This window comes from Vidua chalybeata, chromosome 8, assembly GCF_026979565.1.
Source record: "Vidua chalybeata isolate OUT-0048 chromosome 8, bVidCha1 merged haplotype, whole genome shotgun sequence".
In the NCBI taxonomy this organism is placed as follows: domain Eukaryota; kingdom Metazoa; phylum Chordata; class Aves; order Passeriformes; family Viduidae; genus Vidua; species Vidua chalybeata.
The window spans coordinates 21971539-21984368 of NC_071537.1; the positions used below are offsets into that span (position 1 = coordinate 21971539).

At 36.5% G+C, this 12830-nt stretch overlaps 1 protein-coding gene across 3 annotated transcripts in view; it reads left to right on the forward strand.

Annotated features, from left to right (window-relative positions):
- LRMDA (leucine rich melanocyte differentiation associated) overlaps nucleotides 1-12830 on the forward strand; it is a 612262-nt gene that overhangs the window by 3328 nt on the left and 596104 nt on the right. The window contains exons 1-2 of one of the 3 annotated variants that reach the window (XR_008432036.1): nucleotides 789-863; nucleotides 9584-9729. Coding sequence is in view for 1 of the 3 variants with exons in the window: in XM_053948993.1 (XP_053804968.1) it covers nucleotides 763-863 (101 nt within the window). In the remaining 2 variants the exon portion in view is untranslated. Of the gene's footprint in view, nucleotides 1-762; nucleotides 864-9583; nucleotides 9730-12830 lie in introns of those variants that run through there. The other 2 variants (XM_053948993.1, XR_008432035.1) reach the window with 2 other exon arrangements.

A 12830-nucleotide genomic window follows, 5' to 3' on the forward strand; every position in this document is an offset into this window, starting at 1 on the left:
TTCTTCTGGAAATACTATCAACTCACTTAATCCTGACTAAAAACAAATAAAAACAAACAGGATCTGAGTAGACTGGTTTTTGTGCTACCACTAATTCTTCCTGTGTTTGCTAAAGATGAGTTAGATGGGCTGGTATGAAAAAGAGTACACATAGATGAGGGGTAATGAGAAGCCAGAAATCTTTAAGATTTTCATGGCTGTCTGAAAAGAAGCTGCATGCCTCATTTTCATGGCCATGGGCAGCCTTCTTGCTCTATCCCTAGTGTGTTACTGGGAGTAATAATCTTCTCAGGAAATGGTTAGATTGGACTGACTGTACACTGCTGAGGTATTTCTGCACCTAAATTTAGAAAGCAACCTTTGCTTGTTGTATATGAAGGGCCAAACTGGAAGATCCTTTGGATGGCTTCTGATCCTTCAAACAAATTTCTTCTGGAGCATGTCAGAATGGTAATGTGAAGTAACATTAGGTCAAAGTATTAACAGTGTAATAGAAGAAATGTGGTATATTTAATCAAAGTATTTTTACCTGGAAAGAGACAAAATGTACATAGAGACTATAGATGTGATAAATATTAAGTTGATGGTATCAATAGGAAAATGAGTTTGTGTGATAGATTTTAGAGCTGTAAAACTTATATAGTTTAAAGCTGTAATGCCAAGTCATTGTATTGCACGTTATCATTTTTATCAATGAGACAGAATCTGGACAGGGAACTAAATCTACTCATTAAATGTTTCCTTCTTACTTCTGTTTCTCAGGTGTCCTACATTAGTCAGGACTGTGAAGAAATTCCAGAATTCCTAGGAAGGAAATATGGACACATGGCAAAAAGGCTAGATCTTAGCTTCAACTTGTTAAGGTATGTGGCAGTATATAGATTATTAAGTGCAGTGTGGAATTCCAACTCCTAAAAGAGACTGGTTTTTTTTTTCAAAGTAGAAAAATGTGTGTCGGGTACATTTAATTGTTATCAAGTGGACGACACTGTTTTATAAGTAATGTTTGTCTCGTTTTCTCCCGCACTTGGAGCACAAATAACCAGGTGAGTCTGGAAAACGAATATGTGTTAAAATAAATGATGCCCATTGAGAAGCTTATGCTTAGTTCTCTACTTAAATTGGAAAATAAGCGTTGTTACCTGAAGAAGTGAAGAATGGGATCAAAAGTGAATTTTCCTTAACCAAAACACAAGTAAGTATGTGCTTCTCTCTCTTTCTAAAAATTTTATTTATAGATTTCTGGTTATTACTATAAATGCTTTATAATGCTCTTTTCCCAGATGATGTGTTTTGTTCTATGATTTTATTTTTGTGCATCTGTGTAGTTAAGTGCTAAAGCTAAGCGCAGTTAGAATTTGTAATTCCTTCTAAGTATTTTAATATATGGATTGGTTTAGACTTCTGCAGTATTGCTGTGAGCTACTACAGCACCCCATTTAGTTTAATCCTTATAAGAGAGCCTGCTGAGGTTCAGCAGAGTATCTTTCAGGTTGAAAAATGTGGGTAAGTATGGAGAAAGAATTTGAATGCAATTGTCTGTTTAATAAAAAAATAGGTTTGTGAGGGTAGGGTTGGACTCAACTCATTTTCCTTTTGTTTTATTGGGGGTAAGCTCACAGTCTGCTTGTGAAGAGTAATACAAAAAGTAATGTGCTGATGCCTTGTTTTCCTAGAAGAAACAACCGTTGATCTTAACTTACTTAACACTCATAAATGTTCTTCTGAGCCTCTGCCAACTCTGAAAGACTGAATCATACATGTAAGAGGTAGCTGAGCAAAGGAGACGCTAAATCTGTGGATTGTTGTTGTCTTATCCTATGACTCTGTACCGTTGGATATTGGAATCAGAAAAGAGTTTTGCTGGGGGAGGGGATAAAATGGTAATTTTTTTTTGCTTTTGTCATGAAGGTAATTCAAGGTCTGTATGTATATTAAGATTTAACATGTTGACAAGACTGCTCCTTCTTTACATTTCTGGGAAAAAAAAGTGTTTGATTCTTTTAGTTTATGTGTGATTTGAAGAACAGTTCTCTGAATTTGTTTCATTTCATAAAGTAAAATAATAACATTAAATTTGGATGTAAAGTACCACTTTAAAACTCTGATCATATTTTCATGGAGAGTACAATTGGTGATGTATTTCTGAAACCTGTGTTTTCTTTCCTTCTTTTCTTCTCTACTCAAAACACATAGCCTGTTTTTCAGAAGGGATATAATTTGGTTTTATTGAGGTTTAGGAAAGAGCAATCAGCTTATGATGTAGGAGAAGTTGTAGTTGTAAATCTGTAAAAGTATTTTAAGACAAGAAATCAGATTTGGGAAAGGGGAGAAGTGGATTTTTTTTTTTTCCTTTGGGAAGCTGACAATAAATGGGATGAGAGCAGTAAGGGTTTGTCATTTGAGTAGTGCTTAGATTTACTAAGCATATAGAAACTAAGAGTGAAGTATTTATGGTACAGTAGCTGTTCACACTGGTCTGCACTCATATATAAGCCCTGTACCTGCATATTGTTGAGAAAGTCAGATAAGATACAGAATAAATGTCATAACCTGAAATGAATGTGAATATAGAATAATGTCTTGGGCAGCTGTTGAAACAAGTGTAAGCAGTGACATCTTCTTTAAACAGGTATTATTGCTTAAAAATCTAGCAGTGTTGTAGTGTAGTGATAAGTTTTATGATTTTTATCAGTAAATGCTTAATTTGAAAAGTTTAATATGTTGTTTTCAGTGAGGCAACAATGCCTACAATTAATGTTCATTTAATTAAATCCTCATTTAAAGGAGTTTGATTTTTTCAGTACAACTTACTGTCTCTTGGTAAAGGTGTGAGTTGAATGAAGGTGATGAAAATATAGGAAAAGATGAAAAGAATACTGTGTTTTGCTAGCACTGTAGTTATTTGCAGTAAGGATGTTAGGTTTCATTATAATTTGATTTATCATTGGATGAGAGTTTGTGTATTTTTTTGAAAGGAAAAAAGAAAATCAAATGTTCTTACGTGTGATGGTTTTGTTAGTCAGATTTCCCTGGTTATTTTCTTTTTGCTTGGGATGTTTCCATATAACAGAGGAAGGGAGAGTTGTCATTAGTTCTTTTGAACAGGCAGTTTAATACAGAGGGAAGTGTACATTTCCCACCATTTTTTCCCCTGACTTCAGAGTTTTTTCCCAGGCTAAAACTCCTTCCTCTTTCTTTAATAAAAGTTGGGGGCTGCTTAATTGTCTTTGCATCAGATGTGGTATATTTAATAACAGCACTTGATCCATAATCACAAACAGTTGCTTTTGTGTCTTTCTTGTTTGCTTTTTTCCAAGAGCTAGTGTCTCTCCTGGATTACCCTGAGCAGTACATGGATCCAGCTCTTTCTGCTGCTGGTCGAAGTGACTGTTACCAGTTGCAGTGGTTACACATCTCCCCTTTTCCCTGGGAGGGAAAGGAAAGAAAGAGGTGAAAGGTACAAGGGAACTTTGGAAAGGAGAGGAGTAACAGCAATTTGTTGTGTGTGAGGCAAAGGGAAAAATGTGTGTATCCTTAAAAGATGGTGGCTGTAATCGGCAGGATGTGGTGCCACTGGATGGCCTCCTGCTTGTGTCTCTGGCTGGTGGAAATCCTTCAATCCCAGACAACTGTAGTCCACTTGTGACTTATTTCTTCTCGTGCCATTTTCATTACACTGATTTTGTTTGAGTACTTTCTAATATCTTTTGTTTCCTTTTGGGGCCAAGGGCGGGGGTGTGAAGAAGATGGAGCCAAACTCTTGTCAGATGACCAGCAAAAGAACAAGAAGCAGTTGTCACAGCTGCAGCAAGGGAATTTCCAGCCACCTCAGGGAAGATTGAGTGGAAGAGGTGCCTAGAGAGGCTGTGGAATCTCCACCCTGGGTGATATTTAAAATGTGACTGGACAAAACTCCAAGCCACCTGATCTAACTTTTGAAATCCCCCTTTTCTGAGCAGGGAATTGGACTAGATGATTTCTAGATGCTCCTTCCAACCTAAATTATGCTGTGATTCTGCAGCTTTATTGATGTCATATGGCCCGAGTTGTAGCAGCTCTTTTGATTTCATAGTGATTTTCAGCTGTTTTAGAAATGAACTGTTTACACTGTGTATTTTCAATAAGGCATGTTTCAGGAGCAGAGATGTTTTGCTTTGGAAATCTGCTTCCGATCCTCTCATGGCAACTGTATTTGATAGCCTTCCCTAGTAACAGAGTTCTTTCATAATATGTGGAAAACATTCCCCTCTTCTCATTTTGTGAAGGGATAGACTATGGGAAGAAGAGACACTGATGTGTGAGGGTTAGCGTTACCTGGAGACTTTGTAAAGGATTTCAGGTGGAATGAAAAACTATTGTTGATCATAGAAAGTTAAAGATTTCATTTAAAAAAGAACAAGGTAAGTAATAATCATTGGTGAAGGAAAGAAAGCAGTAAGTGAGTAGGAAGGATGTAATAGAGGTAGGGAGTAGACATTTGGATGAAATACAGAGATTTTAGTTTAGATCCATCTTGTGTGCATCTAAACTAATCTTGAGATTTTTAGTTTAGATGCATGCTATCTTGTGTGAAGAAAAAAAAACCCCAGACAACCCACAACTTGTTCAAAGCTTTTTTTTACTTGTCCTAGATGACTTTGTTCAATCTTTTTCCTTTCACATTAAAGGCTAAATGTACTCCAGAGCTTGAATAACAGATGTCAGTGGTTTTGTACAAGCAGTGCCATGCTTTTATAAATGACATCGACAGTTCAGTTCATGAGAAGTCCATCTTGTGATTTTATCCTCAGTAGTTTTAAACATGTGAGTTATTTTCCTTTTTCTTACAGTGATTTCTTCTCAGTCTAAGCTTTGAGGTGAAAGGGAGAGTGAATCTTTAATCTTGGCCAATGAGGAAGGATTAATCCAATAATTGAGCTCATGGAGATACAAATATCTCTTCCCTCTCTCTAGGGTGCAGATTATTTCTGCTAGGAGCTTGAATAATTTGCACAGTATGTGCTTGTGCATAATTTCCACTGTCTGATGAAGAAGGTGCATGTATGAAAACATTCCCTTGAACTTCAGTCCTAGTCTGGAATGTTCCTCCATGACTTTTGTGAGGCTGAGGCTTTGTAGTATCTTCTCTGTGGACTAGGTATTGTTTTTTCTCTCTTCTGCCTCCTGTTTTTTTGCCTGGGGGAACATGCAAGTGGCAACCTGAAAATGGGCTTCAGTTTTTACAGGGCATGTTCTTCTTTGTAAGTTGAGGATGTGAAAGAAAGGCTTTTTTTTTTTTTTTTTTCTAACCACCTTCCCGGTCTGTGCAGCAGTAAGACATGCAGAACAGGAAGATGAACAACAAAAGAGAGATGGAAATAAAAGCCAGAATTCAAAACAAAGCATGACATATTTTTAAAGCCTTTAGACTCGTCTTTATAGCACTTTAAAATGTTGAAGGAAGTGCATTATTGTTAAAACTTTTTGATGGTTTTATTTATAAGGTAGAAAAATATTTTCACCATAATTGGGTAACTCTTAATCGCAGCAATTGCATATTTATCAGTATGAGGGGCTGTTATTAATGTAGCTGTCATGCACAAACACATTTCTGCATTAAATCCATTTAGTATGTGCATTATTCGGTCTAGAATGTCACCAGGACATCAAAGCCCCCTTAGGCATAAGAGCACAGTGCCCTGCTGTGGCTGCAGAAAGGGCTTGATCAATAAATGTAACATGTTAATGCAGAGCAAATAGAATAAAAGATTTCTTTGACAAGACATGAAAAATCACCTTGTGGCAGCTGGCATGGTGATGCCATTTCAGCGGAGACACTAGCAAAGTTGATCTGACAAGTAAAGAGGAGAGATGATGGTTATAAGGTGCTTTTGTTTCAAACTTCTTTCTTGACCTGTCAGGTTTTGAAGGAGCCTGAATGGCCCTTTTTTGTCATGTGAAAATTGTAGTCTTAGGCAGTTATGAAGCAGTTATCTCTTCTCAAATTGTGAATGCTGCTGTTTAATTGATTCACTTAGCATTTGAAACTGTCACGCATTAATAATTGCTAAATCCTGTAGATACTGCTCCAGTGTGTCATGCTTAAATGTGTAGTTATCAGAAAATTAATATCCTTAATGAACTGATGCTTTCAAACTAGCATTGCATGAAATCTCTTTTGCCCTTTCATTTGCTGAAGGTATATCAGCCTGTTTTTAGAGAAACCCCTCCCGACAGTTGTGTGGTTTTATTTATTTATTTTTTTGATGCCCAACAAATGCCAGCTTTGCTTTGGGTACATAGTGTGCTCAATGACAATAAATATAGTAATTATGCTGGAGTTGGTAATTAACATAATTATAGTCAATTACGACAAATACAGTGTAGAGCTAAATGAATGAGGGTGAGAAATTAGCAAGCTAATTGATTTACCTTACGTGCTGCTTTTTCCTGCAACTAACAGTTGCAGATTTTCTGCAGGAAAGAATGTTTACAAATAGCTGATTGTGTTTTGAAATGATTCTGTCTTGTGGCTCTCACTACTGTTTCCCTTACACTGAGGTGAAGAGGATTGAAATATGGGGTAGTGGTTACTAGGAGAAAGGAGCAGCTTGGTCCTCACTGAATGCTTTGAAGGAAGATGTATGTACTTTAATTTTAAATGCTTCTTCCAGTATTGAAAGGAGAAAAACCTGTGTGATCCTTTACAAAAGATACTGCTAGAGAAATTTTGGACATATATTTTAATCCCCTTAGATGTGGCCTGAATTATCTAAGAAACATTTATCTATGTGTTTATTGATGTCAGAGATCTGCAGAGCACTGGCTAGCTGAAGGAAGAATTGTTCAAGGAATCTAAGTGTGTTGAAACAGTATGCCCTTGTTCAACCATCAGTTTCAATAATTTAAACCACTGGACCAGTAGGGATGCATAATATCATAACATTTGTGCACATTATAATTGCCTGCTTTGTTTCAAGATGATTTATAGTATCTTGTCTGAAATAAGTGTATTAGAGCTATGGAGTTAATCTGTTTCACTCTCCTTGTTTTTTATTTTCTTTCAAGCATGACGACAGTTTACTATGTGAAAGGAGATTCTATATGTTTAAGTACTGAAGATTTTGTGTTGCTCTTTTAAGAAAAATGTTGAGTAGTAGTTGAGATTTCTTTCTTTATGAAAACAATAATTTACAAATGTTTGTAAATTTTATACTGGATATTGTTTACTGTTTGAAGGAAAATGGAATTGTATAGAGAGACTTCAGCAGAGAGATAATGTTTTCCATGGCTAAGCAATTTGAAATTTATAAATTCTTGGTAATTTTTCTTCTACTATTGCAGTAAATGTATCAAGTTCAAATGAGTAGGTGTGTAGTTTGAGGGGGGTACGCAAAGTTTAGCCTTAAAGGGATGTCCTACAATAAACACAAGATGCTGTTTTTAAAATAATGTTGAAATGTTATGGATGTCTAAAAATACGTGTACAGTAACACTGCTAAGGGTGGTCAGTCTTTAGAAGCAATTCAGTTCCTGGAATAATTTTGCTGAATTAAATATTTATACATGAGGAATCATTGCAATTATTTACAGATATAATACTCTTTCTGTTGAAGTCTTACATGCTTATTAATCACTGTGGACTACTGTATGTGTAATTATCTTTCTACTGAAAGAACTTGTTGTTGTACTAGATAGACTGAAGACAAATATGTTGACGGGTTCTTTCTGCATGGGTAATACCTAGGAAGTTGTATAAGATAAAGTTTTATAGATGTGTAACTATTGGAAAACTAGAAGGAGTGCATTACCAGTTACAAAAACAATTACAAACTTCTGCTATTAACTCTACTTTGGGTAGTTGATGGACATCAAAACTAAATCTACTCCTTCCTTTCTTTTCCCTTCCTTTTCCCTCCCACTATGCCCCCACTTTTTAAAAAGTGGCATTTCAACAGGAACCAGATGTGATCTGGATAATGTATAAGGAGAATTTTTTTCCCCCACCTTAAAACTTGGTAAATACTAAAACTATTAGGATGCACCTTGTCTCACATGCAACAACCATGCCTATGTTCTGTTGTTTTGTCAGCTTTAAATGTGATTATAGAATATTTGCCACTACAAAGCATTATCTGTGTATGTTCTTGTGACTTGTTTTTCCTGCTGTGGCTTAATTCTGGTCATTGGTTTATTGTTGATACGAAGAGGACCAGTCAATGACTATTGTTAAAAATATCGAATTAATGGGTTATGGTATGCACTTAAATATCTCACTGATTTCAGCATGCTATACCATGGATGTAAGTTGTACTTGTTAATGGAAAAGTTATTTTTCCAAACTCAGTAATATGTAAATAATAAGTAATATAAATAGTTGTATTTCAATACGGGTGGCTGTTATCATCTTTAGTCCCAGCAGCCTGTCTTTTTGTCCATTGATCCTTGCTTGACTTTTTACGGCCACATAGTCACTAACAGACTGTGAAAACACTGTTGTATATATACCTCTGACCCTCGTGCTGGCCATTATCCCTTGATTTACAGTACCTGACAGGTCAGAACACAGGATTGTTTTCTGTTCTGCTTTCCTCAGGAAGGCTTAACATTGTGAAAGGAGTTGTCTTGACGGTGTATCACGTGGTAGAATTGGGCAAAAACTTTTTCCCTGAGCCTTTGGCTTAGGGGAGGGACAGTGTAGGTTCATATTGGGTACTGGAGAATTCTTGAGAGGATTGCTAGGGCTTGAAGTCTGGTAAAAGAATTAAACAAACAGCACAATTTGACATTAAGTAAAATAAGTTTGTGAGCTTTGATTGTTACATCCTTAATTATAGCTGGTGAATATTGCTATGCTGGTTGGTGAAAGTTGTTTTTTTGGGGAAATCCATGTAGAAAGGTCTGTTGCAATTATGAGTAAAGATGAAATCTGTACTTCTGAACAAAGATGAGTGACAAACTCTGACTTGAACAGAGATAGGGTTTAATATTAAATGTCCATTGACTCAAGGCTGTTGGTAAAACCTTTTGACAAAGGCAGAGCATTTCCCAGTGAACTGGTATTTGCATCACATAATTTTCTTCATGTTTGAATGTGTAGGGAGTGAACTGCTTTTTCTTGATCTGAGATTGAAGTGATGTTGGATGCTAAATCTACACAATCTGCAGTTGTTCTTTGGGTACCCAGAGCACTTAATTCTCTGGCACAGTCAATCCAACTCCTCTTATGAAAAGTCTTAAACTAAAATCAGTTTTTGTGTTGAATTCTGTTCTGAACAGTAGGAATCTATGTTAGATTGAGAGAATATCAGTTAATAAATGGAAGACTATCACAGTCTATGTAAAGTATTGGCATTTGGAAGAGAAATAGTTTGATGTACTTGTTTTGGTTTTTAAAGAATGTCAGTAGATTGAAAATAATGTCTTGGTGACTGCTTCTGCATAGTCCATGATTATCTGGATTTTAAGTCTGAGAAGTACTTTTTTTCAAGAGTATCAGGGGTTAAAGAAAAAGGCATGATAAAAAGCATGTGTTAAGTACAGTAATCAGATGGATCATTATTACTTTCTGACTTCCTTAATCTCTCTCACTCTAAAACAGTATTTCCTCATCATTGCTGTGGTGAAACAGAGCCAAGGACTGCAGAAATAACTGTTGTGTGAGGACAAGGAGCTTGGCTGAAGGGAAGATCCTGCATTAACCCTGGAATTATTGTCTCTGTCTTTTCCTCTCTGTTTTGTTGAAAGGTATCTTCTTCTCACCTTAATGCAATATAAAAGATTCTCAGCATACAGTTTCAGATGTAAAGAACTTGACTAGTTTTGCTGATTCAAATCACTAAGGAGGGCCTCAGTCCTCCAGTGTTCAACAAACCTGCTGGTGGTCATATTACAAGAAGCTACTTTGCATTTGGCAGGAAAATACTTATTGGAGCTTCTGTTTATGCATCACTTGTTTGTTTTATGTGGTCTTGCATGGTTTGTGCCATTTTTGAGATCTTGCATTTTACATAAATCATCTTTACATAAATTATCCTGGCGCTGATTTTTCAGATTAAAAAGACTGTCCCAAACCCTTATCTCATGCGAGCGTGAGGAGCATGGAAGTGCAAAGGGGCCACGTATTTCTCTCAGGCTCTGGATTCAACATGTCAAGCCAGACACGCTATACAATAATTATACTGTCTTTAGGGTCATGGTTAATGCAGTGTTATAGCTCAGTTGCAGGCTTTACCCATGAACTGATGCATGCAATTATGTGATGTTTTATAATTTTTATTTATATTTTTGTTTTCTTTCTCCTGGTCTTCCCTTTTGATGATGCTTACCTGAGTGAGTTGCTCACTGGTAGAGCTGGAAGATTATTTCCTTTCTTAATATTTTATTTTGCCTTTTTAATTTAATTTATCTGCTGAGTCTATAAATGGAAGTGGTGAATGTTCTTTGTATAATACAGCCATTCTCACTGCTCATGTTTGTAGGAAACCTTGCAATGGTGAGAGACTACAGTGGTAGAAATAAGTTTTAAAAGAACACAAGTAAGAGATGCAAAATATCTAATGTTAGGGGGTTAATATCTAATGTTAATTTGTCCAAAAGTCAGGGAGGTTGATAGGCTCTTGCAGATTGGGCCCATAGTTCTCTTCAGGTGCTTAAGTGTCTGCTGTTTTTCCTCTGCGGTTGGTATATGAGCTGTATTGGCAGATAGTAATGCTTGGATGTATGCACAAGGGCAGCTCATTTTTTTTTCATAGACAGCATAGTGTGTGTTGGCTGCTGCTGACAGCTTACTGGCATTTAATGCACACACAGAGACACACACATACCCACACAAAAAATAACATCTTATAAATAAAGATCTTTATGACGTATGCATATTTCCTTTATATATAAGTATGGTATATGAATTATATTTCTAATCTGTATAAACTTGGGGATGATGCTCAAGTATTTTTCTACTTTGATTCAGCACTTGTGGTAGGACTTTGTCAATGATAACCTTTTCACTTATAGCTTTGAAGGAAGAAACATATTACTTAGAGGTTGCTTGCAAAAAACATTCAGTCTCTTGAGCGTAAAGTCTCTTAAAGTGCAAGGAAATGCAGCAGAACTGTCCTTGAACCATTTGAGATGTGTGAGGTCCAAGACTTACTGAAGTGCCATGACTCTTCAAGGCCATGTGGCCACAAAAGCACTGGATGAGGATGCTGTATTTTAGGCTCTCAGGACGTTCAACATTTTAGTTGAAGGGACGAGAAAAACTTACCATAGTTGACCTAGTTACTTAAGTGATAAAGGGTAGTGATTATTCTAAAGCACTTAAAGGCCGAAGGAAAAATGTTCTAGACAGGCCAAGGATTAACAGTATATTGAATATTTGTGCTCTGCTTCCAACATAGTTATGTTAAGATAATTTGACAGTCCAGTGTGTGAATGTTCAAATCACAGCTGCTCAAGGATCTGAACACTTTCTACCTATTATCTTGCACTTAATACACTCTGTATCTTGGACAGCAAAGTGCTTTGGAATAGCACAGAAACGGTCATATCTGAAGGTGATTATACTGGAATTGCTGTGGGAAAAATAGTCAAGTACTGTATTTTCTAGGAATGGAAACGAAGCCAACTAAGCGAGAGACTGCGTACGTGTCCAGTTTACTTTCTTCCCTCACTCTATGCTGCATTTTCTCCCCACTGCCTTCATCTTCTTAAATCAGCAGAAGGCTGCTGAAGGTGCTGCTGAGAGATTTGGGTACAGGTGCAACATGAGGTTCCTGCTTTCTTGCCAGTGGTCTCTCTTTTGTTCCCTGTGTTGCTTATAATGGGAGCCAGCCGTTAGCTCTGTTCATGTGCAGTATTGGTTCTAGTTCTACCAGGTGCACAATTAGTAAATTGTCTGCCAGTCTAAGTGAGGAATGTCAGAGGGCAGTTCAGTTTCTTTCACTGTCAGTTCTTTGGCTTCCTTTTCAATAAGTCATATCAAATAGTCTCTTACTACCACTAATAAAAGGGTTTTTGAAATTTGGACATACCTCTAATGAGAATCTATCTCAACCCATTTAATTTGGGCCACTACTTTGTGGCTGAATTATAGACTCTGCAGCCAGAGGTGGTTTGAAACAAGAGGTTCACCTGCATTTAAGTGATTGAGCAGAAGAAAAGAATTTTCTAAAATTAAGGATGCACTAATGCATTACTGTAGATTTTGTCTCACTTCCTAGTAATTTGTCAGTGGAGGAAGAAAGAACAAATGTCTGTATTGAGCTAAAAGTGAATGGGCAAGTGTTTCTTTGTGTGTTTTAGTATAGCATATGAAAGTCTAAGTTGCTGTAGTCCTAGTATTTTAAAACCTAGTGAAATGGTGAAGTCAGCTTTAAGGTAATCTTGCACTTTTTTTTTTCCCCCCTATTTTCTTTCTGTGTGGGGACATAAGTGCACTGGAAGGATTTAAGACTAGTGTGGGTAGCAATCGTAGTACTAGAAACCCATCAAGACAGCTGTTAGTTGTAAAGTTGATATTTGTATTTACAGCATAGCCTATTACTATCCTATAATATGAAACGAATAAATAATTCCTATATTATAACAGATGCACCTTAGTAGGCAGAATAGCTTCAGAAATGATCAATAAGCTTCATTCTATACACAGAAGATCAAATGTTTCAGGTTCTCTACCTTATATTCAATGTACTGTGATGTCATAATCTAAATCGGGTTTTCTCTGTGATTCCATGACTGTGTATTTCCATACAATTCTCATTCTTAGGGGGAAAACAAAACTAGGGAAAAAGATTTCTGCACCCAAGTGAGTGAAGTAAAACCTTATTCACACCTCTCTTTTCCCTAGT